We start from the raw sequence: 14411 nt of genomic DNA, 5'->3' as shown, positions 1-14411 counted from the left end.
ACAATGAACTGTGATGGACATGAGAGGAAAGGACAAATCTTTAGCCATGAATGGTGAGAGAGGATGGATGCATCAGATGAATGTTCTCATGTCTTGGATTGGTTGGAGCTCCTGTACTAACAAGTTATGAAAAGGCAAGGATGGAAGTTATTTCAGCGCTGACTTCTGACATGCAAAACAGTCCTTTCTTTTTTTTCTAACAGGTTGGAAGTTGTTACCCCCCTTCTTAGAGTGACTGAGGACACTGAGTTTCTGCCTAAAAATCTTGTAGGTTCAAGTAAACCCATAAAAAAGGATTTCCTTTTTGCCCAGAATAAACACACTTCTGGAGAGCCTTTCTGTAGGGGTATCGGAGCACTTACAGTTGCTAATGGATCAGCCTGTCAAAGCACTATTATTTCCTTTTTTTTCTGAACAGAAGAGGAAATTGCAGCACAAAGACCACTATGGAAGCTCAGCCTTCAACTTTTGACTGATTCTGTGATTCTCTAACTGCTAAGTACATGCAATACACATACAAGGAAAATGTTACATAGACTTCTGGACATATATAAATACACCTACATGCAAATCTATGCAGAGCAGGCTTTTGCAAGATGTAAAAAGCAGAAATATTCACTGCCTCTGATAGGTCAGCAAATTTGACAGGACTTCTTCCTTGTTAGGCCCTCCAAAATCTGCTAGAGTGAGACAGCAGCAGAATAAAGGGAGGAAGCCCTCTGTGAGAGTTGGTCTGCTACTGTTGGTGTGAGCAACTGATGCAGTCCTACAAAGGGTTTCCTCACATGACTGTGGGAGTGTGCTGCCTGTGCCACATGTGAGACTGATTTTGCCACCTCTGCTCTCATGACTGGTTTAACTCTGCGCAGGATGGAGAGGTCAAATCCATCCCAATTCCTGTGCACCCTAGGGATGGATTTCTTCAGGAAAAAGGAAAAAAAAAAAAAGCCCGTTTTCCCAAGTTTCAGCTTGTAATCTGAGCAAAAATCCCAGTAGTTCTTCCAAGGTCCAGATGTGACACCAAGGTACAACTGGGGCAGCATCAAATTCGATCTACAAATGATCGAACAGACAAACAGACCTTTATCTCATAGTAAAATCAGCATCTGTGTACTGATGAGGAAAAGCAACACACTGCTGTTTGAAGTTTGTAACACCATCATCTCACTATAGAAGTCTGAAACTGTGAGGCTGCTTTCTGTTTCAAGCTTTACTTCTCTAGGTTCTCAGAAACCAGGAAAGTAGGCTGTTAAAGAAAAGCCCTCAGATGTTCAACTATATTAACATCATGTAAATGTTACAGATCTTTGTGACTTTGAAATTAAAATTAATAAGAAATGAATGTATGCTAAAATCTAATTCTAAAAATGAACTAGTTTTAAATTGTATATACTTAAAACTGAAATATCTTAGAAGTTTTAGTCTTCATGACTTTCTCCAAGAGGGTGCCGTTTTTTTCCTGGTGTTTTTACTTCTATAAATGTTCTTTAAAGAAACAGTCTGAGCTGATAAGAAAATATTTCCTTTGCTGAATGTGGAAATGATCCACCTTCCCCAGCTCTAACTACCAGTGGGATGGGGCAGGCTTCCCATTTCTATGACTAAGTATATCATAATCCATTTATTACTGATGGCTAACTTCTCTGTTCAGACCTAATCCAAAGCTCTCATTTTCACAAGTGGTCACCTATACACATGCAGAATATATGCACGTATTTTGTTTTGTTATACCTATTAGACTGCCATGAAATACATCAGTCTCTTCTTCTTGTCTTCATCAAATAGTTTTCCAATTTCCTACTGTTCCTTCTGCCCTGGCAAAGCACAAATCTAGTTGCAGATGCAATGAGAACTCCCTCCAGTGAAGCTCATGCAGCCCATTAGTTCAGCTTTCACTAGCTTCACTACTAGTATAAACTCTGTCTTCGGAAGCCCATTGAACCATGGCATATTTGTGAGATGCTGAACTAAGTGATGAAATGTGTAAATCAAAGCAGTGTTTGTAGGATGAACTCTGTCCTGGCAGTCTCACATCCCAGTCTGTACAACGTTCAGAGAGACTGGTAGAGTTGTGTGCTAAGGATCTGCAAGCCACGAGTGACAAGAAACTGCTTCCAGGGGTAATGGGTACGACTACATGGACATTGGGTTTGTTGAACTGCAGAGCACAAACAGACAACACGTGCTTTACTTTTATTTAAGATTCAGCAGAAGAGGAAAGGGTCTTTCCTTACCTTGATCCATTCATGTGGTCATATTCTCTTTTAACATTGACCCGGACTGGCTGGTTAATCCACTCCTGCTGAGGAGGTAAAGGGTTGATTTTGTGTGGCTGGCCATAGTCAGGGTTCCCTGAGGCTGTCATGTCTGCCTTGGGGAGGTGAGTGGCAGCGCCGTATGTGGAGTCAAAGAGGGACTGGTCGTCGCTCACCACCGACAGGGCCTCCTGAGGAGAGAAAAAACAAGTGCTCAGGGTTGTGACTAAACCAGTAACCCCACTCTCATTCTCTCTTTGAGATGGTGAGCACCTGTGAGGGCCCCCCAGCTGCCCAGCTCTGTCTGAAATTGCCACCTGTCAGGATTGCAGATTGAATCAGATACTTTGGGGTCCATCAACCCGTATGCAAAACCAGTGGGTTCCTTTGCTAGCTGCTGGGTGGGGCAAGAATTAAGGTTATCTGACTTCTGCAAACAGCAAAGGTGGCAGCTGGCTGCTACACCATGCCCAGGGGTCACTGGAAACAGACTCTGAGAAGCAGCTTTATCTGTGTTTTATGTAGTTACCTGCCCTCCTGTCTGCACTTGCTGGTCCAAAACCATAAAAATAGATATGTACATAAAATATCTGGAGTGTCATTGGAGGTGCACGTTATTTCCGAGCATCTTCTTCCAAGGGGTTTTGTGTGGGGTCTATATTTTGAGGCTACCCATGAAGCAGAAGCAGTCAGTGCAGGTCAGAGTTACAGGTGTTAGTGGTGGGATAAAAAATGCAATATTTACCCTTTTTGTTTATTTTGTGGGAAATGTAGGACTGGTGAGTTACCAAATGTGCATTTCTAGAAATGCTTAAAAACAGGAAATTGTTATCCTTTTTTTTTTTTTTTTTCCTGCTGAAACTCAAAATGTTGACAAAAAGTTTTGACTATCAATTTCCTTGCGTTGATGCACTTGGGTTTTCTAAATGAAGCATGCCAGGCTCACACAGGCTTTGGCACAGTCCTTCCTTATTCCAAGTGCATCTGACAGGGTCTGCATGTTCTTGAATGGAGCTCAGCTAACCACACAGAGCACAGCTGCCATTATGGCTGGCAAGCCAGAAACTGAAGGAGGAACCTCCCAGGCTAAAAGTACACATTACTTTAATGTGAGTTAATGGAGCAGCCCTCCAAAACAAAGGCAGCAATGGAGTCGCCTCCTCTGTGGACTGAGCACTGAGAAGACCTGTAATACACGTGAAGCAGTGGGTTACTGTGAGCGTGCAGATGCTGCCTTTGCTTTCAAAGCTGATCTGTTGCTAAACCTCTGGTGTTCCAAATTCACAGGACGCGATCCAAATTATGAGCTTTTAGAAATAATAAATTGTTCTCTGCCTTCTTCCCCACAACAGTCATTTCTGAGGTTAGTTTTGCAAACTTTTTCCACAGCTGAGGAGGGAAACAGAAATTCTGAAAACTTAGAAACATACAGCTGCTGAAATCCTCTGATCACATGAGAATCAAAGCGAAAATCAGATATTAAGGGGCTTGTGATATCATCACAAAAAATGTCAATAGTTGTAGTTCTACTGGCTAAATATTAGAATCCCTCTCAGCTTGAAATTCACCCATTTAGCACGAGTCATGTCAGTGCTCTGCATCTACAGATATCAGCACTTTTCTATCACAGACCTCAGATCACGTAACAAAACCAAACACTCCTGAGCAGCCTTGAGTTTCACTGAGCCTGACTAAGCCTGAATTCAGGACAGCCCTCATATGTGTGTAAGTCCTGCTGAAGTCTCAGTTTTTGCTACAAGCATTTTGCAAGCAATCTCTCACCCTGAGCAGCTGCAATGGCGACAGCCCTTAAACAGCCCTGAGAGCTTTTGCCCCACGCTGCCTAATGCTGCACGTTGCATGTTCCTGCATGACCCCAGCCTTCTGTCCTTAAAGAAATGGAGAATTTCTCCAGGATACAAGCTTTGCCTGTGTAGAACAGTGTAAGGACACATTGCTGTCTGGTAATAGCTCTTAAATCAGATCAGGCCTTCCTTCCAGAGGTAGGGCTCCAGAAGCTTGCTGCTTCTCTGGTTTACTGTCAAGCTATCAGACAACAGTTCCAAAATGACCCATCTTCCACAGGCCTCTGTTTAGAAAATGTGGAGTTCCCAGCATTATGAGGTGGTAGGTGGGCAAGAGATACGTGGGGTGCTGGACTGATTTCTGCCTTCCTAGTCTGTGCTGTGCATCCTGGATGAGGGCTGAGCCTCGTAGCGAGCAGTCAGGAAACCATCTGTACCACTGTGAATGCACGAGGTGCTCTTAAGCTGTACTCTTTTGGAGATTTCCAGTTTAAAACCATGCACAAATCTACCTTTGAGGGAAGAAATATCTGGGAAAACGTTATTTCTACCTAAAGCCATTTTTCTTCTGAAGAGAGATTCTGCTGAAAAAACTAAAATAAAATCAGAAAAGAAAAGAAAACATCAAGAAGCAAAGAACAGCCCCAGACTAGGATCAGCTATTAAGCCAGTATCTTTACAATACACAGAGCCAACAAAAGACAAGTACACAGTTGTCTGGTATCAGATGGAAAGTCTGCCTCCTCAGATAAGGACCTTCCCTGACAGACAAGTGGCCGGGCCCTGCCTGCACAGCAGTGAGAGCCAGCAGGCAGGCAGCAGCTGCATGGAGCAGCTCTGCATTTTGCTGCTTGAGTGTATGCAGTCTGCAAAATGCACAGGCTTCATCGCATAGAGGAAAAGAAATTCAAATGTGATGACTGCCGTTGTGGCAGTGAACCAGGGACCATTTGAGCTAAAGCCTTGAGTTAGTTACAGCAACAAACACTACAGACTCATGGCTCTGAGGGAACTGATGACACACAGAGCTTCAGCAGATGAGAGATAGTGGCTTGTAACACCTGCTCACAGTCAGGACGTGCAAGCAAATAGCAAACAAGTATTGCTGATTGCACGCGAGGAAGTTGAGTGGCATGCTGCCAGCCCTGCTGCAAACAGCTTTTCTGTGATCTGGACATTACAACCTGGGAGAAAAGCAAGGGGGTGGTAGGTAGCAGGTAGCCTTTATCTTGTGGGATCAGAGCACAGGCCACTCAGCTGACACCCTATAAGGAGGACTAAGTGGGACTCATTTTCCTGGAAGAGAACAAGGCTCAGCTGACCCTGCCAGGATGGGGAAAGCACACAACCTGCCTTTAGTCACTATCAGAGGCTCTCCTTGGCTAGATTCCGTTTTGAAGGACCTAATCTGATCAGGAAGTGTTTGACTTCAGCTCTTGCTGAGGAAGGGATCAAGAGTTAAACTGCATACCAGAGGGCAAATGTCTGTCCCACTGGAATCTAGAATTACTTAGTGTATGGTGACGGGCAACTGGGAGAGCAAGGCAAGGTGTGAAAGGTGCTAACATAACCTAACCAGACAGGGCACTGCTCACAGAGCTCCCCCCACGCTGTCGCCTCCTGGGCTGTGTCCTTGAGCTGGCCAGACTGTGTCTGAGACAGGGGTCTTGTGTGTATTACTCTGGCATATACGTTACATTATATTGCCTCTGGGAATAGGCCGGCTTCAGTTTTTCCAGTTTTTAATCACATTCCTGGCATAAATGTGGCAAGCCCCGTCTAGGCTGCTTGCAGCACAGCCATAGGCAAGTTCAGTCCCTGCAGAGCACAGCCTCAGCCTCCACAAGGCAGCCCACCACGATGGGCTCCCATTGCTGTGAGCACTGAGACAACTTTGTACAGAGCTAGCACGCACTCGTGGATCTCCTAGACATGAAAATGTGAAATGGCTATTAGTAATAACAGCTTTTAGTTGTGCAAGGATAAATCTGCAGGTTTTTGTTTTCTTAGACCAGCCACCCAGAGCCAGGTCCCACGTGTAAGTGCCTCAGTGTGGTGATTTGTGCTGTGATTTTGTTCCTGTGCTGCAGGAAAGGCAGCCTGCTCTGCTGGTCACACCAGCAGCACTGCGGCGGGGCAGAGGCAATGCTTCAAGCAAGTTATCCCAAGGCTTTACTGCCATGTGCAAATGGCATTTGTGTGTCAGCAAAAGGTTTTACTTTGGTTAATGAGGGGGACTGCTGGGGCATTTATTCTGCACGGAAGGGATGTATTCTGTACGAACAGCCCTCAGGCAAAAGTCAGGGGCATGCACACAGTGAGGATGTGCAATGTGAATTGTCACCACTCACCTCTTCGTTCTGGTCACTGTCCCCAACACAGGCTTGATAGAGCTGATGAGTGCACTAACAGCAGATCTAGCCCCAGGATGTCCTCACATTCTCTAACCCCCCAAGGTTTGCCTTGGACAAGGCCCTCAAAAGTTCAGGTTTTTACCCTTATCTAAAGTTTACTGCCAAGGATAGCTCATTAGAGGGTCCTGGTTCCCCACTCTGTGGGAAAGGTCAGGAGAACAAGAGCTGGTGAGGTGACACTTGTCAGTGTTTTCACCCCAGATACAATGTAGTGCCTACAGTAACAACTTTTTCCAGGTGTATTCAATGCACTTACACTGAACGTTGACTTTGAGCTCTTTACATTCACTTTTCTGGCCATAACCACATTTAAAAAGCATTGCTAAAGATCAAAGATTCATCCTCCTCCACAAAGTCTGGCTTAGAAGCGAATGCTGAGTGCCTGACCCATCATGCTGTGCATGGAAAGAACTTCTACATCTAGAGAGGTGACTTTGTCACCTTTTTTTTCAATAATATATTTCCACCACCCTTAGTCCTGCAGGAAAATCACTCCTGAAATACTTTTGAAAAGTGAATGCTACCAACTCAGACCCACCATCTGCCGGAGCCCAGAGGTGCAATGCAGAGCACTGCAATATTAGGTACCAACAGCAAAAAGTCTCACATATGGCTTGAGGTTAGCACAGAGGTTCTGCTCCTTGAACAGAAATGACTTTGGCACTGCACTTTTACAAGTCAGCACTTCTTTTGCCAACATCTCATACAAGCAGAAAGGAGATAACATCGGACTTACAAGAAAATGAGTCAAATATAAAATGTACAGAGGAACAGAGTCTGGGTTGATCTTGGGGCAGCACATTTGAATGGATTGAGCACGGAATTAGCAGACAGGAAGGCAGAGTATTATTCTCATCTCTGCCCATGATCTTAGACATAAGCTTTAGCAAGGTATTCCCTCATCTGTCCCTTTTCCTCCCTGCATCCTCTGTTGCTGTTCTACACATGCAGTAAGCCCTGGTGGTTCTGAGCCTCGTCCAGGGCTGTTAGTTTTTGAATTCCACATCTTTCCAGTGTGCTTTTTTGAGGTTTGCTCTTGCCATTCCACCTTCTTTGCAGCATATTATGTGACTGGTGCAGGGACTCCTGTAACTCCCCCTGGAAAATTATGAGCATAGGCATTTTATTGCTAACAACCACAATCCAATCTTGTGCCCTTCACAATCAATTTAAAGCCTGCCTCTATAGCAGAGGATTTGCAGACTGCAGCTATCACCAGAGACCCAACATAATGCTGTAGTGCAAATAGAAGGCTGAGAGTTGCCACTGCCTAACTTCCTTGCTCTAGACTTCTTCTATCCACTTGCAGAACTGCACAGTGACTGCCTGCCCATCCTGCTCACAGTATTTTCCAGCTGAGCTGATAGTATTTGTGTTGTGGCAACCCAAATGCTGTCATCCATGCCTCAGAGCTGTCCCTGCCCTGAGGAAGGATGGGAGGAGATGCAGTTTTGCTTTCCCCCCCTGCAGCTCAGGACTGAGGATTAAGGGGAAGGCAGCACGCCTTTCAGCCTGTGTCAAAGTTTCTGTGCATTTGAGGCTTTCTTTGTGTGGAAAGAAGGGCCACAACATTGCATGCTGGCTTTCATTTATTTTGATGATATCTCATACTCCTCTAATTTTGTACTTACTTTGCACTGAAGAATTACTCAAAACTACAAAGCAAGTCAGTTACCCAGACAAACTGTGATGCAAGCTCTCCTCTGCAGCTCTGCCTGCCTTTCTTTCACTTTCCATCAGGAGCACTACAATGGAGCTCAGCTTGGCAGCCTTAGAGAGCATCAGCATTTCTTCATAATTCAGATAAATTAGGACCAACAACTTAGTAACTTGTGCTAGGAGGAAACAAAGCCAGATAGGCATTCAGACTGAAATTAGAGATCACACAAAACCAGCTAAAAATTAGGGTAAGATAATTTTGCAAAACTTTTTATAAGGATATAAGTTTGTTTTGTTTTGTTTTGTTTTGTTTTTGTCTTAATTTTTACACCCACTATCTCCATGAAGTCACACATGAAGTGGATCAAATAAAGTTGCTAAAATGAATGTTTTGTTATTTTGATCTCAAGATCACCAAAACCTGACTCAAAAAGGAAAAAATAAGCCATGCTCTGTACTTTGCTTTTCAAAAGATCACTGGAAGCACTTGACTTCAAGTGCATAATTTAGGATCTGAACCAAAGGTTTTTTTCTCAGTCAAAGCTTTGCATCAATCAGCTTAGAGCCCGTACTGATTTGTTTTCAATAGGCTGAATATCAGGTGGGAATGAGTGGGTCCCAAGCACTCGTCCCCAACAAGTTCCTGCATTAGGGCTGATGATAGGAAGGCTTAGGAGCAGCCTTAGACATGTGGGAATCTCCAGGAGATGTTTTTGTGTGTGCTGAGCACAGGAACAGGAAAGGAAGTGAAAAAAAGAACCTGCTCAAATTGCTGCTGTGTCCCCTTGACCTGAGAAGAGTAATATGGTGAAATAAGAAGCGAGAAGGCTGGACATGTCTGAGAGATTATCACATCTCCAGCCTACCGTCCTGCGGTGCTTCGCACCCTGCCTGTACGATACACACTGGGAGCAGTGGAGGAGTGGATGAGGTGTCTGCCCATTAACAGACAAGGGACAAATCACAGCCTCTGGCTTCTGGTACCAGAAAGTTTGGGAGAATTCCTGCACGGGTCTGCCAACCAAAACACATGAGGTGATTTAGGGTGAGTACTAAACCTTGGGGGTAAAGCCTGAAGCCTGTTAAAAGCGCTGGAAGCTTTGCCATTGGCATTGGTGAGACAGGTTTCATTTCTGGCAGTGAATTTTACTACAAAAGGATTTGCCTCCATGAACAAATCAGCATAACTCTGGAGTTAGCACTGTCTGCTGAGGTGGGAGGACTAAATCATCTCTGTGGATCTTTTCCAAGCCACATCATGTTCCCAGAAAACCAATCAGCCTTTCCCATGTATTAGCACTGCCCTTGGCCAGCTTACTATGCTTAGATCACCACAGTTCTCTGCCCACATCTTCTCCACTCCAGAGCTGCCCATGCTCACTACAAATGACTCAAATGATCTGACACTGCATGGGTGACTGCTTTCCAGAGCTCAGTAGTCAAATCTACCTAGCTGTAGTTCATGTTACTTTGAGTTTTTTCCCTTCCCTTGCAAAATAATTGACTTGCTCTGAGCAGATGCGTTTGTAAACAGAGACACATGGATATAACTGTGAACATACACACTTCAGTAAATATTATTGTAGCATTTTTATGGTCCTTTCTGCTGAAGACACATGGAGGGAAAATTGCAAGATGGTTTCAGAATCTGGCTTCCTGACAAGCCAAAACTGTATCTGGAAGAATTAGAGCAGTCCTCTGCTATGCAGAATTCTGTGCTGACCTCAGCTTTGTCCCAGGGCACCCACTGCCCTGCTGCTCTCCTTGATGCTGTGCCAGAGAATGGCTTTTAGTGGGCATTCTGTGATCAGGATTACCACCATCAGTGGTACTTTTACTCCCACCAGAAACTGAGGCAATATAACAACTCTGGTTTTTTTTGTTTTCCGCATGGAAAATCTTATTGATATAAAGAAATCATCATAGAAAGGGAAACAGCAAAGTGCAAAATCTCTGAATATTAGGGGGACTTTGTCATGAGTGAGGGTCACATCGAAGTGACTCCCCTTTAACAGGCTGCCTTGGAAAAGGACACCTGGTGGACCCTAAAACATGAAGGAATAGGTGCAGACTGCACCTCCTTAACATTGCAGGATGGTTCTCACTGCTCAGGCACTGGAAACTGAAAGAAGGCTGTTCTCCCAGGAATGCAAGACCTGGGAGGAGGCAGTTTAGAGAGGCACAAGTATTTTGGGTTCCTCTGAGCGCTGACTCACTGCTGCACCAAGGTCCATTCATTATTTTTTATTTCACTTTGATACCATTGTCCTGGCTACATTCACAAACACTGCAACCGTATCCTGTTTTGTTCTCTGACACCATTCCCTTCACAATTGCAGGAAGCCCATCAGGAAACATTCATCGGGTGCTGTTATGTTTCCATCCACAGAGAACAAAACATGCACTTTCAGCCCGAGATGACTTTATTCCAGACTAAGGAAAAACAACAGCATGAAAGAATCACAGTAGAGTCTCCAGGAGAGAACGCAGTATGTGCCTCTCCCCTGAAATAGAGGTAGGGATCTTGAGCAGAGCTGAATGCCATTTACCCAGGAAATGGTTGGTGATGGAAAGGTTCAGCCAAAAGGAAATAAAAAGCCTAATCCATCACTGACATCTATAGTGCATATTGCAATGTCTGGACACTGTATCAGAGAAGCAAATATAAGTACAACACAGTCCTGAAGTCCTGAATCCTAAACCAGATGTAACTTGACATCACAAGCATAATGCTTGAGCATTCCAGATCTGAGCTGTGTTTGGATTAAATCTGTGCTCAGGATCTCAGTGCTCTTGATACTCAGAGTGTAAATTCAGTGTTTCAGCTCAGAGCTGGTTACTTAGATTTGCTGTCAAGTGTGCATCACATGAAGTATGGAGAGAAGAGCAAATGGCCATTCAGGACTCACAGAGCTGATTTACTTCCCGCACCCAACCCACACCCTGCAAATGTCACTCAAAACACAGCATATGCATACACTTGATGGAGTGTTCTGAAACTTCTTTGCCTTTTTCTCTGCAGACTGGCATTTACTGGGGTGAACAAGCACCAAGGTTGAGATTTTCGGAAGAGCTGTACAAACTGCACTCGTATTTGGGAGGACTTGGGAGCTGCTCAAAACTCTCCAGAACATTAGGCTTAAATGTCACAGGACAAAACAACCGAAGGAGAAGCAGTTAGCAACAATACTAGATTTTCCATTTCCTTCACCCACTGCCCCTGGCTGCAAACACAGGTACCACCACCGCCCTGCTTAATAAAGCTGTGCATTGATGCCTTGTGCAGAATACCCAGCCTCTGCTGGCTTCTCATCCAGTCCCCAACTGGTCTCCTTCACTTGGCTGTGGAACTGAAGGCTGCCACCCTGCTGGGATGGCATGGATCTCTGTTTTTCTTGTGCACTGAGCCCAGCCCCTGTGGCTCCAGTGACGAGATTGTTTCTGCATACGCCTATAGGAAAAGCAGAGATTTTGTGAACAAGCCTACTTGTGGCATTCCAAGGAAAACAGCTCAGCAGGATTACACTGAGATATTTTCTTTGTCAATCTCAATCAAGATATTTGAACAGAAAAACTCAGTTTGCTCCATTGGAAGTTCCCAGGGGCTTTTCATTTATTTACAAAGAAACATTGAAGTTCTAATCTTGGTGCAGGAGAAAGGTCCTGGCATCTCACCTCTTGGACAACAATTCCATGCTAGCACCTGGGTCGAAACACAAAGCTGACATTACATTACAAAAAGGAATTGACAAGGTGATATTTTTCCTAGCAATACCAGCAGCCACTGAGAGCAGACTGCTCTACCAGCACTCATGCTCCAAACAATTGCAATAGTAAAACAGCTTCTGATGCCTAACAGGTCAGGAAGATTGCTGCTAAGGACAAACAACCTATTTCAGGAATGCATGGATTAAATATATCCATCAAACCCCATCTCTGTGTCCACCTACAAGAATCAACTGGCAAATGCTGCCTCTTTCCTAAATAAACAGCAGAAGATGTGAGAGTAAAAATAAAAAAGGGCTTCGTTTACAACTGTATTGATGTCTACATGTCTCAGTTTCTGTATCTGTACAATGCACAACCATAGAAGTTCTCAGATTTTGCAGTGTCACAATGTCAAGGGAAGAAAAATGTCAGAGAAGTGACAAGTGTTATCCTAAGGCTAGAACTGCTAGACAAAAGCAAAATCTATCCATAGGAGGCCGAGCAGAGAAGTTACAAAAATCTCTTACCAGTAACCATTAACAGAAAGTCTGTTGATTTTATCAGCGTGGCACTGAGAAGGGCTCTGAGCCTTGCTTAGATAAATGACGTCGTTTGCTCCTGCCACCTCCAGAAGTCTGCCCTCATGGCTAGTTTTCCACCCCTGTGAGAACAGATGGCTGCTTCTTCCCACCTGTCCTCAGCCCCAGCAAAGCAGGCCAGAGATGAGTTCATGGCAGGGAGTTTCAAATGTTTTGCTGCAGTGAAAGCAGGCAAGAAATGGAGTCCAGGCTCACAGTATGTTGGGGAAGAAAGGGGCTGGCAGCCAAGGCTGGCAGCAGTCAAATCCCAGCACTGAGACCAGTTCAGTCTCCAGCTTTAGGTAGGGTCACTTGGCATCTCAGTGTTCTCCTCTGCAGGAGGTGCTGCTTGAAATGAGAATAGGTATATATACAGGAGCAGCTTTGGGGTTGGTTCTGATCAGGTTTCTGTCATCTCTAGGACCATCATGCAGATTTCCACATGGTCCATGCAGCGTCAGCCCTGCTTTCCTGCAACTCATCTGCAAAACTCCACTTGTAACAATTAATTTCACATTTGGGTGGCTGGTTTGGTTTCTAACGACAATCATTAGCACTGGCTTGATAACTCTGCAATACCGAGCTGCCAGTAACCTCCTCCCATAGCAATGTGAGTAACAGACAAAGGCAGCATCTCAGTGGTGCCATGCAAACAGACTTGAGGATGTTACTTGAACTTTATGGCATAGGAACCTGCATAAAGCAACCAAATACTCTGCTCAAAGTCATTTGATGGAGTGTAACTGAACTAAGAACAAAACCCAGGCCATCAAAACCAAATCTAGCCTTCATACAGAGGAGAGGGTGGCCTTTATATGCAACCCTGCAATGTTTTCTGAGATGACTGCAGTTTGTTCTCCTCTTGCTGAAGTGTTTCTTACATGCTAACACAAATAAGAAGCAGGCCTCTCGGCACATCTCCATGTTCTCAGCAGAGCTGATATGGCTCGTCTTATCTCTACCAGGGCAAGTCCCCTGAGCTGCGTTGAAAAGCCTTTTATCAGATGCAATTTAAAGCAAGCTCTTTCTGAGATGCAGCTCTGCAGCTCTGGCAGGAAAGTGGGGCTTCTGACTAAATCTCCTCTGGTTTTGTTTAGCATTGGGGTGAGAGAGTAGGACAAGGTCCTGTTTGTGGGGCCGGCAAGACAGGGCTGCTCCCTGCACCTTCCCTGAAACAACGCTCTGCTCCCTCCATAAGAGGAAAACCCTGTCAAAATTGGCTTAACGATCTTCTAATATTTCCATGCAATTAAAGGCCACATCTGTCTCACAGACCCCGTCCTCCTTTGCTAATGTACAGACATGAACTAAACAGTCTGTCTTGTCGATTCGCAGGGTAACAAAGGGGCCTATTCATAACACAGGCACTTTGGCTATTCTGTGTGTGTGAAATGAAATAGAGTTTGCATTTGGAGAATAACCTGTGCTGGAGCTAGCAAGAGATTTCTGCTCTAATAAATCAATCAGCTTTACCGGCTAATAAAATAACCCCCCTCCTAATTCTGACTGTGCTAACCAGACAGCCACCCTACAGAGAGGCAACTGGGGTTTCTGCACGTTTGTGAAAGTGAGAAGCTATGCTAGCTTGCTATTCAAACTCCTACAAGGATAGAAAAAAGAAGGTATCCACTGGGCTGGAATGCTTAAGGCAGCTGAAGAAAGCAGTTATCCTTGGCCTAAGAAATGTGGGTGCCTTCTCTGCAGGCTCAGCTACGTCAGGCTGTGGGTGCTCATTTCCCTGCTGTCGCTTGCTGGCTCAGGGCCAGGCACGGTCCTGCTCTGGTATTTTGTTCAGGTTTTTTTTTTTTCTTCCTCAGAAGTAAATGGAAGCATTGCAGAAAAAAAAGAAAAGAAAAGAAAAAACTTCAAAGACTCGTTTCTGATTTGTTGCTGAAATTGAGGGCTTAAAAAAGAAAACGAACCGAGGCACTCATTGGCAGAGTCCCAAATCAATATCAACATTTTGTTTTGCCCTAAGAGTTTCAGGCAATA

At 44.6% G+C, this 14411-nt stretch overlaps 1 protein-coding gene across 4 annotated transcripts in view; it reads right to left on the bottom strand.

Moving 5' to 3' along the window:
* The window catches only part of FLI1 (Fli-1 proto-oncogene, ETS transcription factor), an 81107-nt gene that overhangs the window by 32344 nt on the left and 34352 nt on the right, over positions 1 to 14411 (bottom strand). For all 4 annotated transcript variants that reach the window (XM_042882598.1, XM_042882595.1, XM_042882596.1 and 1 more), the window contains one exon: positions 2235 to 2446. In XM_042882598.1, the coding sequence (XP_042738532.1) occupies positions 2235 to 2446 (212 nt within the window). The remainder of the gene's footprint in view (positions 1 to 2234; positions 2447 to 14411) is intronic.

Source organism: Lagopus leucura, unplaced genomic scaffold, assembly GCF_019238085.1.
Source record: "Lagopus leucura isolate 7727_CA_CO unplaced genomic scaffold, USGS_WTPT01 Super-Scaffold_100034, whole genome shotgun sequence".
NCBI lineage: Eukaryota > Metazoa > Chordata > Aves > Galliformes > Phasianidae > Lagopus > Lagopus leucura.
The sequence above is the reverse complement of the archived record's forward strand: the minus strand, read 5'-3'. Positions and strand labels throughout refer to the sequence as shown.